General features: G+C 39.9%; 1 protein-coding gene across 1 annotated transcript in view; it reads left to right on the top strand.

Annotated features, from left to right (window-relative positions):
• The window catches only part of NIPBL (NIPBL cohesin loading factor), an 822857-nt gene that overhangs the window by 308685 nt on the left and 501815 nt on the right, over window positions 1-12357 (top strand). The window contains exon 4 of the mRNA XM_053699671.1: window positions 1144-1243. Coding sequence (XP_053555646.1) covers window positions 1144-1243 — 100 coding nt within the window. The remainder of the gene's footprint in view (window positions 1-1143; window positions 1244-12357) is intronic.

The following is a 12357-nucleotide window of genomic DNA, read 5'->3' on the forward strand; positions in this document are numbered from 1 at the left end:
AAAACATAATTTATGCTTACCTGATAAATTCCTTTCTTCTGTAGTGTGATCAGTCCACGGCCCGCCCTGTTTTTTAAGGCAGGTAAATATTTTTTAAATTATACTCCAGTCACCACTACACCCTTGGCTTCTCCTTTCTCGTTGGTCCTTGGTCGAATGACTGGAGGTGACGTAGAGGGGAGGAGCTATATAGCAACTCTGCTGGGTGAATCCTCTTGCACTTCCTGTAGGGGAGCAGATAATATCCCACAAGTAATGATGACCCGTGGACTGATCACACTACAGAAGAAAGGAATTTATCAGGTAAGCATAAATTATGTTTTTCTCACCCATTTAATGTGTTAGGAAAAAAAAGTAAATCCAGATAAAAAATCAATAAAAAATCTGGTGTAATGATTAAGCAGAAAAACTGTACTGTCTTTGATACTTGCAAAACAAGAAATTAATTCTGGGATGCACTGATACTGATATGGTGTTGATCCTTAGCATTTGCGCCCAAATGCTCCGATACTGGAACTGACAGAGGGAGACCTGCAGTGCCGCGAGGGAACATGGAAATGGCTTTCCAGCCAATCAGGAACCCGGGCAACAGGTCACACCCGACTTCCTGATTGGTCAGGAAACCATTCCCACGCTCCCTTGCAGCAGTGCAAGTCAGACTGGCTTCATGACCAATACAGTAACACATTATTATGCCATTTTGGATTTTGCACATGCTTCATCAGTCACTAACTGTATAAGGCGGAAACCTGTCCAAGACGGAAAATTTCCTTTGTCCGATGCCATTCCGTCTTAAGCAGGTTTTACTGTACACACACACACACACACACACACACACACACACACACACACACACACACACACACACACACCTCCACACACCTCTTTAGAGTTTGCATACCATTTAACTCCTATTGTGTGATTTGGAGTATCTGCCCTGTATTCCAGTGTGATTATTTTTTTTGAAGAGGTGGCCTTAAAATGCACCCTATATCTATGTTTGACATGGTAGGTTGAAACTCTTAATTCTCTGAGAAAGTTTAACCACTTTTATTTCTGAAATGCCAGCCTCCTTTTTGAATCTAATTTGAATGAATGTATTTGTTTTGTATATTTGATTTCATATATTGTTGTCTGTCATAGGGATGATGATGCCTCAGTATAAGCTTCCCCAGAATTCCATGCATGGCAGCCCTGCTTCTTCCAATTATCAGCAAACCACTATCTCACACAGCCCTTCCAGGTAACTTTCTTAAACTGAATGCATTTAAAAAATTTAAACCATTCATGCTAATCTATAGAGTATAAGATTTTTTTCAATATGCTATGTTTATTTTTTTATATAGAAACAGCTTTGCAATACATTTATATTAGCAAACATTGTCCTAGTAAATTATATCACTATTCAATTGAGTGTTTTTACAGTGCAAGGGAGCTTGGAACATATCTAGTTTTACGCTATGCACCAGCATTTTAACAATGTCTGCTCGGTAGTCCAGTGGTGCCTTGTATCATGTTAGGTGGTGACTCAATGTATATGCCATTGAGAGCTTGCCAAGCAGTCATTCTGCTTAAAATGCTGGTGTATGTAGTGCACCTAGATATGCTTCATAAGCCTAGGCACAGTAAAAGCTTTTACTAGAAGCAATTTTGCAAAATTCATTTTTATTGCTATAAATAATCAGAACTTAAATGCTCTTATTCCTTTCAGTTTTGTCCTTTTTAAAGGGACAGTTAAGTCAAAATCAAACTTTAATGATTCAGATACAGCATGAAATTTTAAACTTTCTAATGATCAAATGTGCTTTTTTCTCTTGGTATCCTTTTCTGAAAAATAGGCTCAGGAGCAACTGTACACATCTGGGGAGCCAATGGCTAGAGGCCACCAATCATAAGCTTGCTCCCAGCAGGGTATTGTTTGTCCCGAGCCTACCAATGATCCCAAGAGAGAAGCAAATGTCATCATAGAAGTAAACTGAAAAGTTGTTTTAAAGGGCAGTAAAGTTAAAAATATACTTGTGATTTGTGTCTTGTAATTTTTTAATGTAGTAAATTGTACAGAGGCAGCATGGCATTTGAAGATGTGCTATGTGATTGCAGAGATGCAGGCATTGCAAGTATTGTGTGTCCAATATGTACTTTTTAAAATGTATTTTCCAAAAATACCTGCTATTTAAAGGGACACTGAACCCAAATTTTTCCTTTTTGTAATTCAGAAAGAGCATGCAATTTTAAGCAATTTTCTAATTTACTCCTATTATCAATTTTTCTTTGTTCTCTATCATTAATTGAAAAAGAAGGTATCTAAGCTTTTTCTTGGTTTCAGTACTCTGGACAGCACTTTCTTTCATGTAATTAGCAAGAGTCCATGAGCTAGTGACGTATGCGATATACATTCCTACCAGGAGGGGCAAAGTTTCCCAAACCTCAAAATGCCTATAAATACACCCCTCACCACACCCACAATTCAGTTTTACAAACTTTGCCTCCGATGGAGGTGGTGAAGTAAGTTTGTGCTAGATTCTACGTTGATATGCGCTCCGCAGCAAGTTGGAGCCCGGTTTTCCTCTCAGCGTGCAGTGAATGTCAGAGGGATGTGAGGAGAGTATTGCCTATTTGAATGCAGTGATCTCCTTCTACGGGGTCTATTTCATAGGTTCTCTGTTATCGGTCGTAGAGATTCATCTCTTACCTCCCTTTTCAGATCGACGATATACTCTTATATATACCATTACCTCTGCTGATTCTCGTTTCAGTACTGGTTTGGCTATCTGCTATATGTAGATGAGTGTCCTGGGGTAAGTAAGTCTTATTTTCTGTGACACTCCAAGCTATGGTTGGGCACTTTGTTTATAAAGTTCTAAATATATGTATTCAAACATTTATTTGCCTTGACTCAGAATGTTCAACTTTCCTTATTTTCAGACAGTCAGTTTCATATTTGGGATAATGCATTTTAATTTAACATTTTTCTTACCTTAAAATTTGACTTTTTCCCTGTGGGCTGTTAGGCTCGCGGGGGCTGAAAATGCTTCATTTTATTGCGTCATTCTTGGCGCGGACTTTTTTGGCGCAAAAATTCTATTTCCGTTTCCGGCGTCATACGTGTCGCCGGAAGTTGCGTCATTTTTTTGACGTTATTTTGCGCCAAAGATGTCGGCGTTTCGGATGTGGCATCATTTTTGGCGCCAAAAAGCATTTAGGCGCCAAATAATGTGGGCGTCTTATTTGGTGCGAAAAAATATGGGCGTCGCTTTTGTCTCCACATTATTTAAGTCTCATTTTTTATTGCTTCTGGTTGCTAGAAGCTTGTTCTTTGGCATTTTTTCCCATTCCTGAAACTGTCATTTAAGGAATTTGATCAATTTTGCTTTATATGTTGTTTTTTCTCTTACATATTGCAAGATGTCTCACGTTGCATCTGAGTCAGAAGATACTACAGGAAAATCGCTGTCAAGTGCTGAATCTACCAAAGCTAAGTGTATCTGCTGTAAACTTTAGCTATTCCTCCAGCTGTTGTTTGTATTGATTGTCATGACAAACTTGTTAAAGCAGATAATATTTCCTTTAGTAAAGTACTATTGCCTGTTGCAGTTCCTTCAACATCTAAGGTGCAGAATGTTCCTGATAATATAAGAGATTTTGTTTCTGAATCCATAAAGAAGGCTATGTCTGTTATTTCTCCTTCTAGTAAACGTAAAAAATCTTTTAAAACTTCTCTCCCTACAGATGAATTTTTAAATGAACATCATCATTCTGATTCTGATGATTCCTCTGGTTCAGAGGATTCTGTCTCAGAGGTTGATGCTGATAAATCTTCATATTTATTTAAAATGGAATTTGTTCGTTCTTTACTTAAAGAAGTATTAATTGCTTTAGAAATAGAGGATTCTGGTCCTCTTGATACTAATTCTAAACGTTTAGATAAGGTATTTAAAGCTCCTGTGGTTATTCCAGAAGTTTTTCCTGTTCCTAATGCTATTTCTGCAGTAATTTCCAAAGAATGGGATAATTTGGGTAATTCATTTACTCCTTCTAAACGTTTTAAGCAATTATATCCTGTGCCGTCTGACAGATTAGAATTTTGGGACAAGATCCCTAAAGTTGATGGGGCTATTTCTACCCTTGCTAAACGTACTACTATTCCTACGTCAGATGGTACTTCGTTTAAGGATCCTCTAGATAGGAAAATTGAATCCTTTCTAAGAAAAGCTTATCTGTGTTCAGGTAATCTTCTTAGACCTGCTATATCTTTGGCTGATGTTGCTGCAGCTTCAACTTTTTGGTTGGAAACTTTAGCACAACAAGTAACACATCGTGATTCTCATGATATTATTATTCTTCTTCAGCATGCTAATAATTTTATCTGTGATACCATTTTTGATATTATCAGAGTTGATGTCAGGTTTATGTCTCTAGCTATTTTAGCTAGAAGAGCTTTATGGCTTAAAACTTGGAATGCTGATATGGCTTCTAAATCAACTTTACTTTCCATTTCTTTCCAGGGTAACAAATTATTTGGTTCTCAGTTGGATTCCATTATTTCAACTGTTACTGGTGGGAAAGGAACTTTTTTACCACAGGATAAAAAATCTAAAGGTAAAAACAGGGCTAATAATCGTTTTCGTTCCTTTCGTTTCAACAAAGAACAAAAGCCTGATCCTTCATCCTCAGGAGCAGTTTCAGTTTGGAGACCATCTCCAGTCTGGAATAAATCCAAGCCAGCTAGAAAGGCAAAGCCTGCTTCTAAGTCCACATGAAGGTGCGGCCCTCATTCCAGCTCAGCTGGTAGGGGGCAGGTTACGTTTTTTCAAGGAAATTTGGGTCAATTCTGTTCACAATCTTTGGATTCAGAGCATTGTTTCAGAAGGGTACAGAATTGGTTTCAAGTTGAGACCTCCTGCAAAGAGATTTTTTCTTTCCCGTGTCCCAGTAAATCCAGTAAAAGCTCAAGCATTTCTGAAATGTGTTTCAGATCTAGAGTTGACTGGAGTAATTATGCCAGTTCCAGTTCCGGAACAGGGGGTGGGGTTTTATTCAAATCTCTTCATTGTACCAAAGAAGGAGAATTCTTTCAGACCAGTTCTGGATCTAAAAATATTGAATCGTTATGTAAGGATACCAACGTTCAAGATGGTAACTGTAAGGACTATCTTACCTTTTGTTCAGCAAGGGAATTATATGTCCACAATAGATTTACAGGATGCATATCTGCATATTCCGATTCATCCAGATCATTATCAGTTCCTGAGATTCTCGTTTCTGGACAAGCATTACCAATTTGTGGCTCTGCCGTTTGGCCTAGCTACAGCTCCAAGAATTTTTACAAAGGTTCTCGGTGCCCTTCTGTCTGTAATCAGAGAACAGGGTATTGTGGTATTTCCTTATTTGGACGATATCTTGGTACTTGCTCAGTCTTTACATTTAGCAGAATCTCATACGAATCGACTTGTGTTGTTTCTTCAAGATCATGGTTGGAGGATCAATTTACCAAAAAGTTCTTTGATTCCTCAGACAAGGGTAACTTTTCTGGGTTTCCAGATGGATTCAGTGTCCATGACTCTGTCTTTAACAGACAAGAGACGTCTAAAGTTGATTGCAGCTTGTCGAAACCTTCAGTCACAATCATTCCCTTCGGTAGCCTTATGCATGGAAATTCTAGGTCTTATGACTGCTGCATCGGACGCGATCCCCTTTGCTCGTTTTCACATGTGACCTCTTCAGCTCTGTATGCTGAAGCAATGGTGCAAGGATTACACGAAGATGTCTCAATTAATATCTTTAAAACCGATTGTTCGACACTCTCTAACATGGTGGACAGATCACCATCGTTTAATTCAGGGGGCTTCTTTTGTGCTTCCGACTTGGACTGTAATTTCAACAGATGCAAGTCTTACAGGTTGGGGAGCTGTGTGGGGATCTCTGACGGCACAAGGAGTTTGGGAATCTCAGGAGGTGAGATTACCGATCAATATTTTGGAACTCCGTGCAATTTTCAGAGCTCTTCAGTTTTGGCCTCTTCTGAAGAGAGAATCGTTCATTTGTTTTCAGACAGACAATGTCACAACTGTGGCATACATCAATCATCAAGGAGGGACTCGCAGTCCTCTGGCTATGAAAGAAGTATCTCGAATTTTGGTTTGGGCGGAATCCAGCTCCTGTCTAATCTCTGCGGTTCATATCCCAGGTGTAGACAATTGGGAAGCGGATTATCTCAGTCGCCAAACGTTGCATCCGGGCGAATGGTCTCTTCACCCAGAGGTATTTCTTCAGATTGTTCAAATGTGGGAACTTCCAGAAATAGATCTGATGGCGTCCCATCTAAACAAGAAACTTCCCAGGTATCTGTCCAGATCCCGGGATCCTCAGGCGGAGGCAGTGGATGCATTATCTCTTCCTTGGAAGTATCATCCTGCCTATATCTTTCCGCCTCTAGTTCTTCTTCCAAGAGTAATCTCCAAGATTCTGAAGGAATGCTCGTTTGTTCTGCTGGTAGCTCCGGCATGGACTCACAGGTTTTGGTATGCGGATCTTGTCCGGATGGCCTCTTGCCAACCGTGGACTCTTCCGTTAAGACCAGACCTTCTGTCACAAGGTCCTTTTTTCCATCAGGATCTGAAATCCTTAAATTTAAAGGTATGGAGATTGAACGCTTGATTCTTGGTCAAAGAGGTTTCTCTGACTCTGTGATTAATACTATGTTACAGGCTCGTAAATCTGTATCTCGAGAGATATATTATAGAGTCTGGAAGACTTATATTTCTTGGTGTCTTTCTCATCATTTTTCCTGGCATTCTTTTAGAATACCGAGAATTTTACAGTTTCTTCAGGATGGTTTAGATAAGGGTTTGTCCGCAAGTTCTTTGAAAGGACAAATCTCTGCTCTTTCTGTTCTTTTTCACAGAAAGATTGCTATTCTTCCTGATATTCATTGTTTTGTACAAGCTTTGGTTCGTATAAAACCTGTCATTAAGTCAATTTCTCCTCCTTGGAGTTTGAATTTGGTTCTGGGAGCTCTTCAAGCTCCTCCGTTTGAACCTATGCATTCATTGGACATTAAATTACTTTCTTGGAAAGTTTTGTTCCTTTTGGCCATCTCTTCTGCCAGAAGAGTTTCTGAATTATCTGCTCTTTCTTGTGAGTCTCCTTTTCTGATTTTTCATCAGGATAAGGCGGTGTTGCGAACTTCTTTTGAATTTTTACCTAAAGTTGTGAATTCCAACAACATTAGTAGAGAAATTGTGGTTCCTTCATTATGTCCTAATCCTAAGAATTCTAAGGAGAAATCGTTGCATTCTTTGGATGTTGTTAGAGCTTTGAAATATTATGTTGAAGCTACGAAATCTTTTCGTAAGACTTCTAGTCTATTTGTTATCTTTTCCGGTTCTAGAAAAGGCCAGAAAGCTTCTGCCATTTCTTTGGCATCTTGGTTGAAATCTTTAATTCATCTTGCCTATGTTGAGTCGGGTAAAACTCCGCCTCAGAGAATTACAGCTCATTCTACTAGGTCAGTTTCTACTTCCTGGGCGTTTAGGAATGAAGCTTCGGTTGACCAGATCTGCAAAGCAGCAACTTGGTCCTCTTTGCATACTTTTACTAAATTCTACCATTTTGATGTATTTTCTTCTTCTGAAGCAGTTTTTGGTAGAAAAGTACTTCAGGCAGCGGTTTCAGTTTGAATCTTCTGCTTATGTTTTTTGTTAAACTTTATTTTGGGTGTGGATTATTTTCAGCAGGAATTGGCTGTCTTTATTTTATCCCTCCCTCTCTAGTGACTCTTGTGTGGAAAGATCCACATCTTGGGTAGTCATTATCCCATACGTCACTAGCTCATGGACTCTTGCTAATTACATGAAAGAAAACATAATTTATGTAAGAACTTACCTGATAAATTCATTTCTTTCATATTAGCAAGAGTCCATGAGGCCCGCCCTTTTTTTGTGGTGGTTATGATTTTGTATAAAGCACAATTATTCCAATTCCTTATTTTATATGCTTTCGCACTTTTTTTTATCACCCCACTTCTTGGCTATTCGTTAAACTGAATTGTGGGTGTGGTGAGGGGTGTATTTATAGGCATTTTGAGGTTTGGGAAACTTTGCCCCTCCTGGTAGGAATGTATATCCCATACGTCACTAGCTCATGGACTCTTGCTAATATGAAAGAAATGAATTTATCAGGTAAGTTCTTACATAAATTATGTTTTTTCATTGGTGGATGAATTTATCCACCAATCAGCAAGGACGACCCAGGTTGTTCACCAAAAATGGACCGGCATCTAAACTTACATTCTTGCATTTCAAATAAAGATACCAAGAGAATGAAGAAAATTTGATAATAGGAGTAAATTAGAAAGTTGCTTAAAATTTCATGCTCAATCTGAATCACGAAATAACATTTTTGGGTACAGTGTCCCTTTAAGCAGTTTTCTTTCCTAAAATATAGTGATTCCACGGATCATCTTAATTACTGTTGGGATATCACTCCTGTCCAGCAGGAGGCGGACAGCAAAGCTGTTAATTACCACCCCCTTACCCATAACCTCCAGTCATTCTCTTTGCCTATGCAAGGAGGTGGTAATGTTTTTAGGTGTATGTGTAGATTATTTAATCAAGAGTTTATTATTTTTAAAGCAGAGCTGTTCTGTTTTCTTACTGGGGTCTAGCATTGTTCCACATCAGTCTCTTCAGTAAAGCTGTGGTGGCTTTTGAGCACTTGAAAACTGGTGGAATTTTTCATTTCACCGTCACTTTCATGTTTGGTGCTGCCCTACCCTGAATGCCTGATTAACTTTAGTCAGTCCTTCATTTGTTCTACGGGTCTATAGAGGGAGGAAGCCTTTCCATATCTGTGAGTTGCCCTGCTGCCGGGCACATGTGACTCAGGTAAGTGCCGTTTTTTATTTTTTTATTAAATGAGAGTTTGGCACTTTGATGGGTTCAGGGACTGTTAAACCAGTGTGGCTTTATATTTGGGCAGTTTTTGGGCACTGTATGACACTCAAGAGAGGCTCTGTGTGGTTTTTTAAAACTTCCCCCCCACTGTAATGGAAGCCAGTCTTTTAGCTACGTCCACGCAGGGACGGGGCTTAGTCTGGCGGTTTTCATTGCTTTCAAAAGCTGCTGGGTCCGGATTGTCAATATTTCCCTTACTTGGTGTATTCAGTCCACGGATTCATCCTTACTTGTGGGATATTCTCAATCCCTACAGGAAGTGGCAAAGAGAGCACACAGCAAAGCTGTCCATATAGCTCCCCTCAGGCTCCGCCCCCCCCCCCCCCAGTCATTCTCTTTGCCGCTCTAACAAGTAGCATCTCCACGGGAGGGTAAAGTGTATGTGGTTTTAGATTTGTAGTTTTTATTTCTTCAATCAAGAGTTTGTTATTTTAAAATAGTGCCGGTTTGTACTATTTACTCTGAGGCAGAAAGTGATGAAGATTTCTGCTGAGAGGAAAAAGATTTTAGCATGTTGTAACTAAAATCCATTGCTGTTCCCACACAGGACTGTTGAGTACAGGAGAACTTCAGTTGGGGGGGAACAGTTTGCAGGCTTATACTGCTTAAGATATGTTCAGTCATTTTTCTCTTGTAAGGTGTATCCAGTCCACGGATCATCCATTACTTGTGGGATATTCTCCTTCCCAACAGGAAGTTGCAAGAGGATCACCCACAGCAGAGCTGCTATATACCTCCTCCCCTAACTGCCATATCCAGTCATTCTCTTGCAACTCTCAACATAGCTGGACGTAGTAAGAGGAAAGTGGTGTAATATAGTTAGTTTTTTCTTCAATCAAGAGTTTATTGTTTTTAAATGGAGTCGGACTATTTTATCTCAGGCAGCATTTAGAAGAAGAATCTGCCTGCGTTTTCTATGATCTTAGCAGAAGTAACTAAGATCCACTGCTGTTCTCACATATGTCTGAGGAGTGAGGTAACTTCAGAGGGAGAATAGCGTGCAGGCTATCCTGCAATAAGGTATGTGCAGTTTAAGTTTTTCTAGGGATGGAATTTGCTAGAAAAAAGCTGCTGATACCGGATTAATGTAAGTTAAGCCTAAATACAGTGATTTAATAGCGACTAGTATCAGGCTTGCTATCAGAGGTATATACTCTGATTAATGTGCATTATAAAACGTTTGCTGGCATGTTTAATCGTTTTTATATATGTTTTGGTGATAAAACTTATTGGGGCCTATTTTTTTTCCACATGGCTGGCTTTATTTTTGCCTAGAAACAGTTTCCTTAGGCTTTCCACTGTTATAGTATAAAAGTTACAGTTGGTGCAGTTAAAATTACAAACTGTGACATTCAGCTTCCCTCAGCAGTCCCCTGCATGCTATAGGACATCTCTGAAGGGCTCAAAAGGCTTCAAAAGTAGGAGCTGTGGCAGTTGTTATGACTGTTTAAAAAACATATTTTTCCTTTTGTTAATCTGTTTTTTGTATTAAGGGGTTAATCATCCATTTGCAAGTGGGTGCAATGCTCTGCTAACTTGTTACATACACTGTAAAAATTTTGTTAGTTTAACTGCCTTTTTTCACTGTTATTTCAAATTTTCGCAAAATTTGTTTCTCTTAAAGGCACAGTAACGTTTTTTTTATATTGCTTGTTAACTTGATTTAAAGTGTTTTCCAAGCTTGCTAGTCTCATTGCTAGTCTGTATAAACATGTCTGACATAGAGGAAACTCCTTGTTCATTATGTTTAAAAGCCATGGTGGAACCCCATAGGAGAATGTGTACTAAATTTATTGATTTCACTTTAAACAATAAAGATCAGCTGTTATCTTTAAAAGAATCATCACCAGAGGATTCTGACGAGGGGGAAGTTATGCCGACTAACTCTCCCCACGTGTCGGACCCTTTGACTCCCGCTCAAGGGACTCACGCTAAAATGGCGCCAAGTACATCAAAGACGCCCATAGCGATTACTTTGCAGGACATGGCGGCAATCATGGATAATACCCTGTCAGCGGTATTAGCCAAACTGCCTGAATTCAGAGGAAAGTGCGATAGCTCTGGGGTTAGACGTAATACAGAGCGCGCAGATGCTTTAAGGCCCATGTCTGATACTGCGTCACAATATGCAGAAGCTGAGGAAGGAGAGCTTCAGTCTGTGGGTGAAATTTCTGATTCGGGGAAACCTGATTCAGATATTTCTACTTTTAAATTTAAGCTTGAGAACCTCTGTGTATTGCTTGGGGAGGTATTAGCTGCTCTGAATGACTGTGACACAATTGCAGTGCCAGAGAAATTGTGTAGACTGGATAAATACTATGCAGTGCCGGTGTGTACTGATGTTTTTTCCAATTCCTAAAAGGTTTACAGAAATTATTAATAAGGAGTGGGATAGACCCGGTGTGCCGTTTTCCCCCCCTCCTATTTTTAGGAAAATGTTTCCAATAGACGCCACCACACGGGACTTATGGCAGACGGTTCCTAAGGTGGAGGGAGCAGTTTCTACTTTAGCAAAGCGTACCACTATCCCTGTCGAGGATAGTTGTGCTTTTTCAGATCCAATGGATAAAAAATTAGGTAACCTTAAGAAAATGTTTATTCAACAAGGTTTTATCCTGCAGCCCCTTGCATGCATTGCGCCTGTCATTGCTGCTGCGGCGTTCTGGTTTGAGTCTCTGGAAGAGGCCTTTCAGACAGCTACTCCATTGACTGAAATACTTGACAAGCTTAGAACACTTAAGCTAGCTAATTCTTTTGTTTCTGATGCCATTGTTCATTTGACTAAACTAACGGCTAAGAATTCTGGATTCGCCATCCAGGCGCGTAGGGCGCTATGGCTTAAATCTTGGTCAGCTGACGTGACTTCAAAGTCTAAATTACTTAACATTCCCTTCAAGGGGCAGACCCTATTCGGGCCTGGTTTGAAGGAAATTATTGCTGACATTACTGGAGGTAAGGGTCATACCCTTCCTCAGGACAGGGCCAGATCAAGGGCCAAACAGTCTAATTTTCGTGCCTTTCGAAATTTCAAGGCAGGTGCAGCATCAACTTCCTCTGCTACAAAACAAGAGGGAACTTTTGCTCAATCCAAGCCGGGCTGGAAACCTAACCAGTCCTGGAACAAAGGCAAGCAGGCCAGAAAGCCTGCTGCTGCCTCTAAGACAGCATGAAGGAATGGCCCCCTATACGGTAACAGAACTAGTAGGGGGCAGACTTTCTCTCTTCGCCCAGGCGTGGGCAAGAGATGTTCATTGGAGATCATATCTCAGGGATATCTTCTGGACTTCAAAGCTTCCCCTCCTCAAGGGAGATTTCACCTTTCGAGATTATCTGTAAACCAGATAAAGAAAAAGGCATTCTTATGCTGTGTGCAAGACCTCCTAGTTATGGGAGTGATCTATCC

This window comes from Bombina bombina, chromosome 2 (genome assembly GCF_027579735.1).
Source record: "Bombina bombina isolate aBomBom1 chromosome 2, aBomBom1.pri, whole genome shotgun sequence".
In the NCBI taxonomy this organism is placed as follows: Eukaryota; Metazoa; Chordata; class Amphibia; order Anura; family Bombinatoridae; genus Bombina; species Bombina bombina.